Source organism: Psammomys obesus, unplaced genomic scaffold (assembly GCF_907164565.1).
Source record: "Psammomys obesus unplaced genomic scaffold, mPsaObe1.curated_primary_1811, whole genome shotgun sequence".
Taxonomy (NCBI): domain Eukaryota; kingdom Metazoa; phylum Chordata; class Mammalia; order Rodentia; family Muridae; genus Psammomys; species Psammomys obesus.
The window spans coordinates 11,573,919-11,590,702 of NW_026596143.1; the positions used below are offsets into that span (position 1 = coordinate 11,573,919).

The 16,784-nt window shown below is 39.6% G+C and overlaps 1 protein-coding gene across 1 annotated transcript in view; it reads left to right on the forward strand.

Annotated features, from left to right (window-relative positions):
- Positions 1–16,784, forward strand: part of LOC129666343 (disintegrin and metalloproteinase domain-containing protein 18-like) — a 57,020-nt gene that overhangs the window by 20,977 nt on the left and 19,259 nt on the right. Inside the window, exons 8-13 of the mRNA XM_055593400.1 lie at positions 173–244; positions 445–614; positions 1,302–1,383; positions 10,558–10,694; positions 11,989–12,172; positions 16,531–16,626. Coding sequence (XP_055449375.1) covers positions 173–244; positions 445–614; positions 1,302–1,383; positions 10,558–10,694; positions 11,989–12,172; positions 16,531–16,626 — 741 coding nt within the window. The remainder of the gene's footprint in view (positions 1–172; positions 245–444; positions 615–1,301; positions 1,384–10,557; positions 10,695–11,988; positions 12,173–16,530; positions 16,627–16,784) is intronic.

Below are 16,784 nucleotides of genomic sequence, written 5' to 3' on the forward strand. Positions count from 1 at the left end.
AATAAAATAAAATAAAATAAAATAAAATAAAATAAAATAAAATAAAAAGTATTACCATGTGGAAATGCTTGATAAAGCCTATGCTTGTCCTGTGTTACAAAAATAATCTGACAGTTGAAAATTTAGTACCATATTCTTTTAATAATCCTAAAACATTAAATTTGTATTTCAGTATGATTATATGGGATCTGACATTAAGGCTGTATCACAGAAAATTTTCCAGATTATTGGGCTTGTCAACACTGTAAGTTTTTACAATTCCGATTTCTAATTTTATGAAAAAAACAAAACAAAACAAACCATTGACTATAATTTGCATTTTATAAGTATGAAAATTAGTTGCTTGAATATATTCTATTAATGTTCCCATTACTCTAGTGAACTTTTCTGTATTTGATATAATGGTTGATGTTTTTGTAACATTCACTGTAATCCTATTCATAGATGTTCACTCAGCTGGAATTGACTGTTATGTTAGCTTCCTTGGAACTATGGTCAGATAAAAATCAAATTTCCACTGATGGAGATGCTAATGATATTTTACAAAGACTACTGGGCTGGAAACAAGATCATCATACCCTACAGTCCCCCCATGAGATAACACACTTACTCATGTAAGTAGACAATGTTCTGCATGATAAACAGATCAATAATTCCATTAAGCTCAACTTTATATCTATCATATTCTAAGATTATTTAAATATATATATATATAATTAGATAAAAATTATATATATGACAAAATATGTACATATTATGAAGGTGATAGTTTAAAAATAAAAGCAATAATGATCAATTTTATCTTGGTGTGGTTTTATACTTAAAGTAGAATTCATGTAAACAAGTCCTAAATTTCATGAGTTTGTATATCAGCTTTCTGCAAATTATATCAGTCTAATCTAATTAATAAGATTTGTTTGTTTAATATTACCCACACAGACTAATGTATTTCATGTGTACTTTTTCACGGGATATATTTGTGTAGGTTGGTTTGTGATACAAGTTCTTTTCTTGACTTTTCAAATTTTAGTGACCTAAGGAATTACTGCATAAGGGAAACTCAGTAGCACTTCAGATAATAAAATAATAACACATCTGGGAACTAGGGGAAGAAAGAAAGGTGATAGCAAGTGAATAATTCCAATAATTTGAATAGTTTACATGCTTTCTTAGATATCCAGATTGGAACTTTTTATGTTTCTCAAGTAATTTTTTAACCTCGTGAGGTGGTTATATAAATATATGCTTTTATATTGTTCTACATAATTACACAAATACAAAGTCAAACCATCATTGTGTAGTTACAGGAAACATCCGAAATACATTGGAACAGCGTCACCGGGTGAATTATGCAATAAAAGCTCTTCTGTGGGTATTGGTATGGTATGTTGTTTCCATTCTTCACTGTATTGCTACTTTTTAACAACCTTCCACTATGTAAGTGTTTATGTAGTGCTTAAATGTTTCTAACAAGTTGGTTTTTCCTACATGCATATATTCTCCTGGGACAAAGTTGTTCAAATTTAAAAACATCTCATTGTATTACAAATTTTAACTATAATTATTATAGTACAAAGACTCATACATCCTTGCACTAACCAGTTGTGACATTTAGTAAAGTTGCCTTAGATTTTAAGTAACGCAAACACTAGCTCAAAAGTAAAGATGCCTCTGCGTGTCCAAGGTTTAAGCAAAAGCCGTCAACTTGTGTTTGCCATTTTATAACACGCCACGCTGTTTTCACAAATTTCATTTTATTCTCTTAAGAGCCAAGTAACGAACCAATATTAAATTGCTTTTATTTACACACCAATTGGTCCTTCCTGGATTTAATAATTGCATCACCTTGATTTGTCCAAAATATGGCTACCTTCTTACATATTTGAGAAAGTCTTCTTCCTCCACTCTAGAGACATTCTAGGCAACATGTCTTCTTGATCCTGCACAGCTGGAATGTGACAGTATTTGCTCTGTCTCCTTTGGAACATGTATGTTTCTGTTTCACATTCCACTGCCTCACATCCCTATCATGAGAGTTGTGTGACAGAGAAGGCATTTGATTCTTTTAAATATCTGATTAATTGTGTCAACACACACACACACACACACACACACCACACACACCACACACACACACACACACACACACACACACACACACACACACACCTTGGAATTCGCTAGTCTCTGGTTGTCTCAGCTTCCGCTTGAAAATTTAAAGCCATACTTGTCTCTCTCACCTGTTTGTAGCTTACTTGCATCCTCTAAGCAGCAGTTCTAAACCGGTGGATGGCGACAGGTTGACCTTTAGGAGTCAAATCACCCTTTCACAAGGGTCCCCTAAGATCATTGGGAAACATGGACATTAACATGATGATTCAGAACAGTAGCAAAAATTACAGTTATGAAGTAGCAGCAAAATAATTTCATGGTTGGGGGGGTCACCACAACATAAGGAACTGTGTTAAAGGATCTCGGCATTAGGAAGGTTGCGAACTACCATTCTATAGAAATATTTAAGGACTTTGTGTGCTCACACGTTCTCTCTCACTCTCCCGTATGCTGGTTATGCAGAAGCCTTTTCTGTGTGGATATTAATTGTTGACCTGATAAGTTGTATTATATTAATTTTCTGTCAGTTTTTTTGGTTTTATATTTTCTCTCTAATCCTTATTAACTCCATGCGAACATTTAAAATCATTTTGCTTCATCATCTTCTCTCTAGTTTTAGGGTTCTGTCTCTCCCCGCGGTGCCTGTAATCACTTCTTTTTGCCTCAGTCTCTCACCTACACGCTCTAGGATCCAGAACCTCCTGGCTCCTGCTCTGGGGTCTCCTGGGAACTGTAACTGTGTATCCTTTGGAAACTGTGTACCCGTGTGTGTGTGTGTGTTTGTGTTTGTGTGTGCATGGGTGAGTGCTCCCTGGGAGGCAATGGAATCACTCTCCCAGTCTTGCTTGGAGCACAGTCAGGTTTGTTTAGCTGCTTGCTCCTCTGTCTGCAGATCTCCCTTCTACCTGAGAGCACTTTTCTATGAGTCCTGACAACAGTCCTTCACTCATGGATTGAGGAAGTAACTTACTTTTTTTTTTTTCAAAAAATAATTTTTGGAAACAAACAAATAAACAAAGAAAATTTGCTAGTTTTTTTAGAACTTTTTTTTTTTTTTTTTTGCCACATGCATCCACATCCCTGCCCCTTGCTTTCCCTCTCCCTTACCTCTTTTAAATGCATCCAGTCCATTTGTGCTGTCAGATTACTCCTAGATATAAGGGTTTCACACCATTAAAAAAAAAAAAAAAGATTTTCTCTCTCTCAGTCACAATCACACGTCAATGGTTCCTCATCTAGAGGGTGGGACCTCAAAGTCACTTGCCCGCCTCCCTGCTGAGATTTTTGTCTGCCTTGAATCTGTGCCGGTCTCACGGATGTTGCCATCATTGCTGTGAGATCATGTGTACGCCCGTCTGCTGTGTTTTGTCTGGAAACCGGTTTCCTTGAAGTCGTCTGCCACCCTGACTCTATGCCTTTCTGCCTCCTCTCCCCTATAGATCCCTGGACTGTAGGGAGAAGAGTGTGATGCCTATCCCTAGTCAAGACTGAGCACACCCAAGTCTCTGCCTCTCTGCACATTGGCCATTCTCAGCAAGGAGAGGCTTCTCTGATGAGGGCTGAGAGACACCCTGACCTATAGGTATAGCAGAAAGTCATTACGAGTCATGTTAATGCTGTGTCCGTTTAGCAGAATAACAGTAGACTCTCTGACCGGGACCTATCTAGCCACAGATTCTTGATCTTGTTGACAGTGGCAGGTCTAAGTTCCATCTTGCAGAGCGGCCTTAGAGATAGCAAAGAGGTGGCTGGTTTCTGTTTGTGGGTCCGTGGTCAACAACTCAAAAAGAGATAACCCATTCCCAGGGCTGCTGATGGTAGCATATGGCATCTAGTTGGAGTATAACTTGGTTTCCTAATCCCAGAGTTTCTGAGCACCTTCTGTTGTTTCCTCAGGGATCTGTAGCCTGATGAAACGGTTCTTTTCAGCTCCCATGGTAGAAAATTGCTTTCGTCTTGTGAGCCTGAGAGACAGATACCTGAGCATCATGCCTCACTCTTATTTCCTTCACTAGTTCTTGTGACGAGTGCACGGCTTCACTAAATCTGTCGCTACAAGGCCTTAACTGTGGTGGACTGAAGGCTACAATGTAAGACAGCTACAGATGTTGCAGAGATGTCCCTCTCTGGTGTTTTTGACAACAGAAGCAGGTTACCCTCATCTGTGCCTGTTTTACATTCATTTCTGTGGCTCTGATTAAATACTCTGGCGATATACAACTCGAGGAAGAAAGGGATTCAGTCAGCTTACAATCCCAGGTTACAGTCCATCAAATCAGGAAAGTCACAGCGTCCGGATCTTCCAGCGGTCATGCCCACAGTCAAGAGCCATGAGAAATGAACGTATACATGTTTCCTTGCTTGCTAGTTCTCAACTCAGTACCCCCACTCCCTGGAGAATGGCTCTGCCTACAGCAGGCTGGATCTTTTCAGATCAATTAACTTAGTCAAGACAATCCTCCCCGACATGCCCACAGGCCAACCCAGTGCGAAGGATCTCCCATTGAAACACACTCCTCCGGTGATTGTGCCAACTTGACAAGACTAATGTTCGTAAGTCAGCCTTTTCTCTTCTCTTGTTTAAACGCCCTGTGCTGCTCTTAATTGTATGCCTTATGAGAAAAGTGCTGGTTCAAAGATTAGCAAACTACAGGAGCTCAGTTTCGCAATCGAAGAGCCAACTGTGTGCCAATAAAACTTAATTTGTGGATAGTCATATTTGAATGAAGTATAGTTTTCATGTACCACAAAATATTTTTCTTTGAAATTTTAAGGCATTTTAAAACTATAAAAACAGTTCTTAGTTGTAAACTACAGGAAAGCAAGCAGGAGCTCATATTTTTCTAAATTGTCAACTATGCAAGCATGTAATTAACTCTTTGTGTGACATGTCCTTTAATATATCTCTCTCCTTGGAGCTTTTATAAGAGTCATAACTTTGTTTCCTTAGTTCATTTAGCAAGGAATCTTGATGTTTTTATTTTTTTTACAACCCAACTCTTCATGAGGTTTATTTTTTCTTTCTATAAATTATTTCTCCCTGCTCTGATTCTCTTTGTGTTTATTTGTTTGGTTTTCCAAATTTGGTTTTTAACAAGGCAAAACAATTCATTCATTTATTCTTTCAAAGGACCAATACAGACATTTAGACAGTCACATGGATTTATGCAGAGTCAAGAACATTTTAAATACATACTTAGAATTATTGATTGAAAACCCTGACCAGAGAAGGACATAACAGCCTGATAATGTAATAATTTACAAAGCAAAAAGAAGGGAAATTTGAGCTCCTCTAGCTATAATTCCATTTTAGGTCATTGCTTAATGCGTATTTTTTATTAAAGCGGTAGATAGTAGATAGATTTAGCTTCAGAATCCTGATGTCATGGTGCACGATTACTGTGTAGGTGGCAGAAACTGTAGCTTTAGAAGCCAGACCCTGTGAGACACATCACATGCTAGCAAAACGAGAACACAATAAACTAAACGCTTATCAAAATGCCATTTTAGCTCCTGAGACCCATGGCGTTATCAAACTGCATTACTTTCCTCAGATCAATATAGTCTCATTAGGAATATAAAATATGTTTTCCATTACTTAAAAAGAGTACTCATTTCACTGAAGTTTTTCATTTTAGCTCTGGCTTCCATAGGTTTTGTTTTTATTTTTTTAGTCTTATTCTCTTTTATTTGTTTTTATTCTTTGAAATTGAAATGTAACTATGTCATTTCATCTTCTCTGTCCTCCCTCTCATCCCTCCTAGGTACCCCATCTTCCTCTCCCTCAAATCCATGACCTCTTTTTCTTTAGTAAATAAATACATAAAATAAACAAGTACAACATTTTCAGTCTGTTAACGTCATGTGTGTGTGTGTGTGTGTGTGTGTGTGTGTGTAATTTCAGGGATAACTATGTTATAAAATAACCCACAGGAGGAGGAGTGCTCTTCCCTGGAGAAGACTATTTCTTCACTCTCAGCACTTCTCAGTTACCTGTAGTTCCAGTGCCCTGCTGTTTATTCCCTTCTCTTTTACCACCCCATCTCCTCTTCCAACTGGATCCCTTTTACCTCTCCTGGTTTCTGCAGTTACTCCTGTGTACTTATGCACATTGGAAGACTTGGAGCCTGGGGCCTCGGACAAGAGAGAACATACTACATTTGTATTTCTGGGTCTGGGTTACCTCACTCCATTTGCTCTTTTATAGTTCCATCCATTTATCCGCAAAGTTCATGATGTTATTTTTATTCCTGTCTGAATAGTATTTCATTGTGTAGATGGTGGTTTCACCTCCTCCCTGTTGTGAGTGGAACAGCCATGAATATGGCTGAGCAAGTATCTGTGGAGTAGGGTATCAGGTGCTGTGAGCATACGCATAAATACGTTAGATTTATTTTCAGCATTTTGAGAATTCTCCACAGTAAAATCCAGAGTGGCTGGACTAGTTTTTGGCCCTACCAACAGTGAAGCAGGGGTCCCTTCTCCCCACACCCTCTCCAGCCTTTGTTGTCAGTTGCTTTGTTGATCGTTGGCATTCTGACTGGGGTAAGATGAAATCTCAGGTGTTTTGATTTGAATTTCCCCAATTGCTAGAAACATTTTAAAAATCATTTCTTAACATTGTTTTGAAAACTCGCCCATGTTTAAAATTATTTGTTTTGTTGTTGTCTTTCGGTTTTTTCTTTTTGGATTCTTTACATATTCTGGATATTAATATGTTAATTTTAATGCAATATGTTATTATATATCACAATATATTATATTTATGTTAATATAAATTATTATATTAATATATAGTGATATAAATATATTAATATATAACTAATATATATTAATATATTAATATAATATGTTAGGTGTATAGCTGATCACGATTCTGTCCCAGTCTGTGGTTTCTTCTTTACCCAGTTGATTGTTGTTTTTTTTTTTCCCCCCCTGCTGAAGCTATTTACTATTACAAAGGGCAGCTTGTCAATTACTGGCCTTATTTCTTGGGCAAATGGAGACCTAGTCACAGAGTCTTCACCTCCATCTGTGAGAGGAGATGCTGCCTGTGCTTTCTTCTATAGGTTTCGGGTTTCACATTGAGGTCTCTAATCCAGTTGGAATTAGTTTTGCACAGTGATCCATGTGGGTCTAATTTCATGCTTCTGCAGTTTCCCAGCACCATTTGTTGAAGCTTCTTTCTTGTCGCCGACATATGTTTCTTTGGCATCTTTGTCAAATATTAAACAGCTGAAGCTATGCCTACTCACATTTGGGTCTTTGGTTTTGTTCTATTGGTTTACATGTCTGTTGGGGTGCTATTAACATACTGTTTTTATTACTCTGGCTCTGTGATATAGCTTGTCGTCTGAAATGGTAATTCCTATGACATTATTAATTTTATTCTGATTATTTTGGGTCTTTTGTGGCTTCATTTGAGCTTTACAATGATATTTTTCCTATTTCTTTGGAAATAAGGTAAGGGTTTAGATTGGGATTGCCTTATTGCTTCAGCTAGTGCTTCAAACACAGTGCTGGAAGGGAGTGAGGACAGTGGACAGCCTTGTCCCATTCCTGACTTCAGGGGGATTGCTTCAAGTTTTCTCCGTTGAGGATGCTGTTGGCTGTGGGTTTCTCGTCTAGTTTTTATTATGTCAAGGTATATTCCCTCTGATTCTACATTCTCTAGGATTTTTGTTATGAAGGAATGTCAGATCTTGTGAAAGGCCTTTCTTGCATCTATTGAGATGGTCATGTAGCCTTTTCATCTTTATATCCATTATGTGGTTAACTGCATTTGTCGATTTGTATATATTGAACCATCCCTGCATTCTTAGAGATAAAGCCAACTTAATCATGAGGTGGATAATCTTTTTGATGTATGTCTGTGTTCTGTTTGCAAGTATTTTGTTGAATATTGTGAATTTATATTCACTAGAGGTATCAGACTGTAGTTCTCTTTGGTTTTTGTGTCTTTACCTAGTTTGGGTATTAGTGTGGTACTGGGTTCATGGAATGAGTTTGGTAGTGCTCCTTACATATATATATTTGATTAGTTCTTTTGAAAGCATGGTAGAATTTTTTTTTAAGTTGGAAAGCTTTTTATTACTATTCATGGGGATGTTGGTGTTCTGTGCTTCTTATGTCTGTATAGGTGTGTCATCTTTAGCTTGGGGAAATTTTCTTCTATGCTCTTGTTGAGGTTCTGGTCTCTGCCATCGGCTAAGGTTTCCTCTCTCATCTATGCCTACAATTTGGAGGTTTGATATTTGTATAATATCCCACATTTCCTGTTTCTGTCTCTTTTCTAAATTCCATTTTCAAGTCCTAGATTGTCTTCATTTCCATCAGCTTTATATTTGTCTTTTCTTAGGCATCACATAGACAGACATTTATTCTTCTTAATTTCATTGAGCTGTTTCCTTGTGTATTCCTTAAACTCTTTGAATTATTTCATGAAGTTTATAATTTTTTCTTTTAAATTCTGCTTCCTGAGGGTTCTTCTAAGTAATTCTGATCAGCAAACATTTCTACAGGACTGGGAGGTTTTGGAGAGGAGATCCTTGCCTGATCTTTCAGAATGCTGGTATTTTTGCAATGAACTCTGCGCCTGTGAAATTCTTTGTTAGTTCTGTGTCTGGTGTGGACAGAGGTTAGGACAAAAGAGAGGATTCAGGGATAGGTTGGGCCTAGAAGTTAGAAATGGCTTAGATGGGTGGTTCTCAGCCTATGGTTCACAACCCCTTTGGGGGTCCATATCAGACATTTACACTGCAACTTATAACAGTAGGAAAATTGCAGTTATGAAGTAACAACGAAATAATCTTATAGCTAGGGGTTGCCACAATATGAGGAACTGTATTGAAGGTGTATTAGTTTTTATTTACTATTGATATATCTTTTAGTAATGCTGCTTTTAATCCTAAACAGCTATATAACCAAATCACCACACAGAGACTATGATTTATTTAGGTAACCTAGAAAACAATGCTGGGCAATAGTTACTCCATCCTAAACCTCCAAGCCCTCCTAGTTTCCTAACATTTAGATTCACCCACTATACTTGTTTTTTGTGAAATCTTAGGTGATTTCTCATCCAGCATTGTTCCAATACCTCTCCTCCAGCCTCTCTCCTCTCCCAGCTCCTTTGCCTCCCACTCCTTCCTGTCCTCTGGCTCCTCTCCTCTCCTTCCTACTCCTTCCTCTCCGTTGCTCAACATTCTGGCTGGTTGTTTTATTTAGGCACATTTACACAAAGTTTAGACAGGTGATTCTTAGAATAAGTATCACAACACAATGTCTGGATTGAAACCAGAGAGTGGGGGAGAGAAATCAGCATTTGAATGAACAAGGGTAAGGTGTATACATTCCAAAAGAACATTATGCCAACAGAAGGGTTGCAGCATTAGGAAGCTAAGAACCACTGGCTGAGATGGAATGAAGTCAAGTGAACAGTGGGGACCAGACTGGTGTGCATAATGTGTGTCGTGGTCCACGCCTGGGATGTTGGAGGAGGGCTGACTGGGTAGAGATGTTGGGTTGGCATAGGCGGCAGAGGCAGGGTGGGCCCTAGTGGAAGCAGTGCAGGCAACTGTGTGACCAGCACAGGTTGGGGCACTGGACTGGGATCTGGCCAGATCTGGGGGGTTGAGGACGTTGTGAGGAGGTAAGCCAGCCGTGAATCAGGTGGATTCACCTTGGAGAAGGGTGCTGCATGGCACTTTTCACATCTGCAGAACTCACTATGATAGCTTTGTGACTGAAATGGTTTGGGGCAGTTTAACTTGAAAGTTGTTTCATTTTGAGGAGTTTCTTCATCTGCATGACTTTAGCCAACCATTTATTTTCAGTTAGACAACTTTAAAAGTAGAAGGCTGCAGCTCCTGTGTTACTGGGCATTAAGACTCCAGTGTCTACATTTTACCCCCAAATCTGATGTTCCCAAATTGGGTGTCATTCCCCATGCCCTGTTTTGGCTTTAACTTTCAGATTGCAACACTTAGGATTTCAAATTTAGATACTCAGACATTAGGGAAGCATACCTACTAGCTATTCTTTTTTTTTTTCCATACTGATAGAATGCTTCTGTTTTAAGCCCTACACATGTCTGCAATATGTGGTTGTTTGGTAGGTTTTTTGTTTGTTTGTTTGTTTTTGAAACAGGATTTCTCTGTGTAGCCTTGGCTGCCCTAGACTGGGATTACAGGCGTGCACCACCACTCCTGGCTTGTTCTATAGGTTTTTTTAATCACTTGATTTTAATGAATGTTTAAATAAAAACTTGCAGGTAAATTAAAGTAGCCAATTAGCATAGCTATGTATAGCAAAGTAAAGTATTATAAGGTACCCTGAACATAAAAGGAATTAGAGAATAAAATTTTGTTATTGCAAAGATATTTATTACTTGCCTTTGCGTTATTCTTATATAATTATTTCTCTCTTCAATTGTCTTTATTTTAGTATCCAGAAGACTTAGGTTTGGAGGGATTCTCAGTGGTTATTGCTCAACTGATTGGCCTGCAGATAGGATTAACATATGATGATGTCGATAATTGTTCCTGTCCCAGAGCTCCGTGTATAATGCAACAGGAAGCATTGTAAGACTGTTTATGATGAATTTTGTTTTAATTCTTCATCACATTTATTTATTTTATTTCATGTATGTTTTGCTCGCGTGTGTTTTTTTTTTTTTTATGCCGGGTGCTTGCTTGGTGCTCACTAAGGAAGGAAGAGGACACCAGATCCAAGATCCCCTAGATCTGAAATTACAGATGGTGGTGAAATATAATATGGATGCCGGTCCATCTCTCCAATGCCTAATCATGATTAATTTTATATACATGCCTCCAAGATTAATTCCATGAGTTGATAAACATTGACATTTTAATTAATTTTCATGTTATAAGTTGGAAATTCTATCCTGCTTGATAAGCTATATAGAATACTTTCCATGTGATGTCTGAGTCTGGGATGTGCTATAGGGTATTACAAAGATATTTTCATTAGAGGGAATTAGAGGAATACAATTCAATGTTGAGGAAAAATTGTGAAATCTTATTTCCATACATGATACTCTTGCTACTTTGTTGTTTAGTGATACCCTTAATAATGCAATATAGTTCTCTGGGAACTTTAGTTACTATTTGTTGTAAAGAGAAAAGAGGGAGGATTTAAAGGAGGAAAATTTGCATGCATTATGATTTCTTATCTAGAAAACTCAATAAAAACAATCCACAACTAAGACAATAAATGGAAATGTAAGAAAGAGTTTAGAGTGAGCAGTTCTAGAAAAAAAAACTGAGTATGTTAATTATTAAATGAGATGACTTATAAAATTATCATTCTTTCTGGTAAATGTACATTTAACTTAAATCATTTTTTAAAAAGCAATTTAAAATGAATTTGATGAGTTCCATGTGAAATGATGAGGCAGACATGGCATACGGTAAGAGTATTTTGAGCAGTGTAATCTGGAATTTGTGGTTCAAGGAGAGATTTTACAAGTGAGAGGCATTGTGCACTATCTGCAGATAGATAGGAACGAGGAGGAGAAAGAGGACGCTAGACACAAGACATTAAACCATAGAGGGTGGAGTCTCCACTGCATGAACAGGACTCCTAGTTCCCATTAGGCCTTGATCACAGTCACAGGGTCCTGCCCAATGAGAGAGTACACTCATAGCAGTTTGTAAGAAGCATAGTATTGCAGATTACATTCAAGTCAAGCAATCGAAAACTCAGGTTTAATTATGTTTGATTTAACCTCTTCTGAAGTATATGTTTTTATTTGAGCCATCTTGTGAGTCACATGCCCTGTGGGTCACATGACTTACCAATGGAGCATTGTCTAGATGTGGTGTTTTAATAGGCTTGTTTATCATTTCGCTTTAGGAGTTCCAGCGGGATGAAGACTTTTAGCAACTGTAGCAAGCATGACTACAGACGTTATGCTTCAAATTTTGAGGTGAAATGTGTTGGTAACCTTTCAAATGTGCAAGTGCTACAACTAAATCATTCCGTGTGTGGTGATGGAATCGTGGAAGCTAATGAAGAATGTGACTGTGGCAATGACACGGTGAGTAGCTCGCATCCATGTTTGACCACAGTTGTTCTGGTCCGTACAAAGCATGTTGTCATCGTATGTGTTGGCTATATATGATGACATCTTTACCATCTATCTAATATGTGAGAAAGAAGGAAAAAAAATAAATGAATTGCTTTTGTGATTTTCTTTTATAACACAGGGTTTTGTGTGGCAAAGGTTGACCTTGAACTTGTGACTCTCGTGCTAGTTGACTTTACTGATATGCAGCAGCACTGTGCTGCTCTTGCATTTTCCTGCCACTAAATGTGGTGCCATCTCCCTGACTTAAGAAAATGCTGGCTGCTTTTAATGAAAGAAGGAAACAATGCAGTCTTTGGCTACTATGTGAGTTTCTAGAATTATAAACAGACTTCTCTTTTGATACAGGGTTCTACTGCATAGGACCCTAACCTCATGATCTCCCAACTTGCCTCTTGGGTGCTGGCTGGGCTTTCAGATACCTGTCATGGGGTTTGGGCTGATTGTCACCATTCTTTTAGCATGTCCTCCCTGTTCACTGTTGCAGAAGAATATTTTTACTCTTTGCACGAAAAGTTTGCTGTGGGTGGGCTCCTGAGCCACAGCGGTATTTATATTCCTTATCAGAGTGGGCTTGATGGCACTGTAAACTATTGATCCTCCCTCAGAGTCACAGTGATCAGCTTGTGGATAAAACACATAGATCCAGGAGGGAGGTAAAGACAGACGGAAGGAGGGAAGCAAAATGACACTATGGATGGCTGAAAAGGACACAAGGACTCGTACTAGTGATCATTTTAAAAAGAAAGAAAGGAAACCATAACCTAAAGTACATGTAATTCCACATGCAAATACACATATATAGTTTTAACAAACTTCTCTCATCTGGGCTGACAGATCCTTCTCCAAACCCCAGAGACAACATAACAACCCCCCCGTAACAGACATGAGAAGTCCTCCTTTGAGCTGTTGGTCAGCGCTGTCTTTTTAAGAGACTCCCCAGTCATACACCCTGTTGCTAGGGCCTTTGGTTACACACATGATGGGGGAGCTAAGTCCTACTGATGAAGATAGCACACACTTCAGAAACAGGCCCCGGAGGCCCCAGAGCTGGAATTGGCCTGCACACCCCCCGAAGACTACCTTTCATGGTACCATAAGGTGTCCTGCAAGCTTCCAAAGGAGAGATACAACTGGCATTCCTACCCTGCTATGACACTTATAGACAAGACCATTGACCAGCACGGCACAATAATCCTGTGGATGCCATAGTGGCACACATACCGAATGGAACTTAAGATCCACTCAGCAAAGGGAGACCACACATAGTACTGGAAACCTCGCCCACTCATCAGTGCTAGTGAAACTGGTGATTGGAGGAGAATCTACAACCACTAACTTACCAAACCAGCGTAATCGCAAACAACAATCTACAAGCATTTTTCTTTATACCTACAGATATGTGTAGCCTTTACCCCTCATCAAGGAAACTTGTCTCAGCCAATCAAGATGGAGGGTTGTAGAGCCCAGTCCCAATGGATACATCTACAAAACACTCCCGCACCTAGCTCAGGGAACACCCACCACAGAAGGAGCAGAAATACTGAAAGAGCCAGAGGATCAGGAAGTCTTTCGTGAGACGGTGTCTCCCACATGGACATCAGAAGCTACACCTGTAAAGTCTCACCAACACGACTGCCCAAACCTGAGCGGAACAAGTATGCCACTGACACTAAGGAACAAGCCAAACTGGATGGCGGGGGTGGAGGGACACACGAGGCCTCACCCTCCACAAAGAACTGCAGGCAACTCAGAAAAGCTGGGATGGAAAGAGGTGGCCCTTCCCTGGAAAAAACACACCAGTTTGTTGGTCAGAGCCAAATGGTCAGCCCAGAAAAATATATGGACTCGGGACTCAACAGGTTATATTTTGTGATATATATATGTTTATACAAGTACATATATGCAGTTGATGAAAAAAGAGGCAATGAATTTGAAGGAGAGTGGAGAGTGGTATTGGGAGGGTTTGGAGAGAAAAAAAAAAGGAATTGAAGACATGTAATTAAAACATAATCTCAAAATAAAACAAAAACATTGAGACTTGTCCCTCATAAGAAAATTTTCTGAGAAATAGTGAACATCTTTCTTCTACAGAGTATGGAGAGCAGGGCTAACTCCAGCTGGCATCTGTTTTTTCCAAGTAGATTTTTATTGGCGCATGTTTATGTCCATTTGTGTGTATATGGTCTGTAGGTGCTTTTATATCCTAAAAGTTAAAGAGCTGCAATCTTGAAATCACTGGCTAATGCTCTCAGTTTGGTCCTACAGACACTACTGGGCCCGGACCATTCCAAGGCTCTTTGCATCAGAGCTTAGCTTGCAGGAACAGCACATGGCCCATTGGTCTGCTTGAAGATCCATACTTCAGACCAACGCTTTGGTGGAAGGCAAGACAAACATTCATAGGTGTCTCTACTTCACATTCTGAAGTTTGTGGTTATGTATATTATACATACATTAAAAAAATGCCTTGTAGAAATAAGTAAGATTACAAGCCTGAGGAAAAGGTAGGCTCAATGTAACCTCAGGAGTCCTTAAAATCTGAGAACAATATCCAGCAGAAGTCAGATGTGGCAGAGGGGGACTCAAAAGGGCATAAAGAGTGAAGAAGAGGGCATAAAGAGTGAAGAAGAGGACACAGTATGGCATCATCAAGGAGTTATAGGACAATTACAAGAAAGAATCCAGGTAGTTTCTAGGAGAAAATTCTGGCCTATACTTGATAGATAGCAAAAACAAAACAAAACAAAACAAAACAAAACAAAAAAAAGTCCAGTCACACAGCCACAAGGAATCTGGCCAACAGAATGACTCTAGAAGACTCTTTCCAGCAGTGTCCTGTAGGCGCTAGTTTTTTTAAACACTACTTTATTTGAGGGTTCCTTATACCTTATACCTCCCTTCCAACCCCCAACCCCAGGTAGGAGAAAAAGAACATTGTAAGGGAAAGGGGATGTAGCCCCCTTCTCCCTGCTGGGTAGGGTCGTAGGATTCTTTTGGGGGCAAAACCAATATCCGTCGTCAGGAAATCCAGAAGTCCAGGGAACCAGCAAACCAACAAACAGCAAACACAGCAAGCCTACTTCTCCAAGCTACTGTGCAGTCTTCCTGGGGGCTGTCATATTTATACCCCTCAAGGGCCTCAGAATTCAACTAATTCCAGCTGGCAAAGACCATGCTCCGTATGAAACAACTAACAGGTGTGGACAAACTGAAACCCCGCAATCATAACAGAACATGTTTACATACCAGAAACTGAAATGTCCATAACAGTGCCCAGTAATGACTGCAGCATGGCCGACACCCGGACAGGGACCCAGGCTACTCTAAGCAAGTGTCTGCACCGTGTCTGCCTGTGAAGCGAGCTCCCAGCCTGCGGGTCAAGACCACTGGCTGCCTTCTGAGCCTTACCTCCTGCCTTACTGCCTGCACCTGCCTTCAATATGGTTAAATGTTGCTACTTAGCACTCCTCTTCTGGAATCCAGTCATTTTATTAAAGACAGGGAGACCAGTACCACACCAATACCCAACAATGATCAACTCTAGTCTGTAGACAAAATCTGATATTTCCGTTGTCCTATGACTTCCTGAGGTGGCCATACTCTGACATTAACAGATCCCCACTCCCCTTAACTGGTCCTCTATCTTGTGTGCAGTAAGGCTCATCCAGACAGCAAAGGCCAATCAGGAGGACCTGAAATTACCAGGAGAGAAATGAAGAGGGACTGATGTGTCTTCCATAGAGAAGTCAAGGGATGTGGGTATCATCTGAACTATGTGAAAGCAAAATAAATAGCGATATCCCAGAAGTCCCCTCTATGGAGTCCCTGCAAACAGCCATGACATGAGAAGCCTCCAAACACTGTCATGACATACAGACTCCATATGCTGTTGGTTTTGTGACAGTTGTTGATGTTTTATGTCTTAAGTAGGCCATGACTAACACTGTTGGGTGGAGGAAAGAGTCTGTGAATAAATACTGTGTCTTGGTTGCACTTCCTAAAGTTTAGCTTCATTTTCAATAGAAATGTAGAGCAAACAAATCATTAATGAGACAACTGGAGAAAGTTTCTCCTAAAAAGTCACACTTCTCTCAAAAATATATTTCATATTAGTAAAGCCTAAAGCCTGAGTCAATTGCCCAAATTTTCACCTTATGGGTCAACAACTAATATAAATGCTATTTCTGTACGGCAGAGCAACCTTGGCTACATGATAGTCCGTCTCAGAAAGGAAGGGGAGAAGGGAGGGGAGGAAGAAGAAGCGGGGGCCTGTCCTAACTGGAATCCTGTTTCTGATGAAATTGCAGGAGTGTCGGTTTAGAGAGTGCTGTGACTCTGAAACCTGTCGACTGAAAGCGTCGGCACAGTGTGGATCTGGGCCGTGTTGCACGCCAAGCTGTCAGGTAAGCGGCCAGCACTTCTCAGAGGGGAAACCCGTGCGCAGGAATACAGGACTAGATTTACCAAGTCTACGTGCAATGACACAGAGGAAGCAGGAGGGATTTCATGACAAAGTACCACGGACTTAAAAAGTCATCTCCAGCTGGTGCTTCCTGGTCTA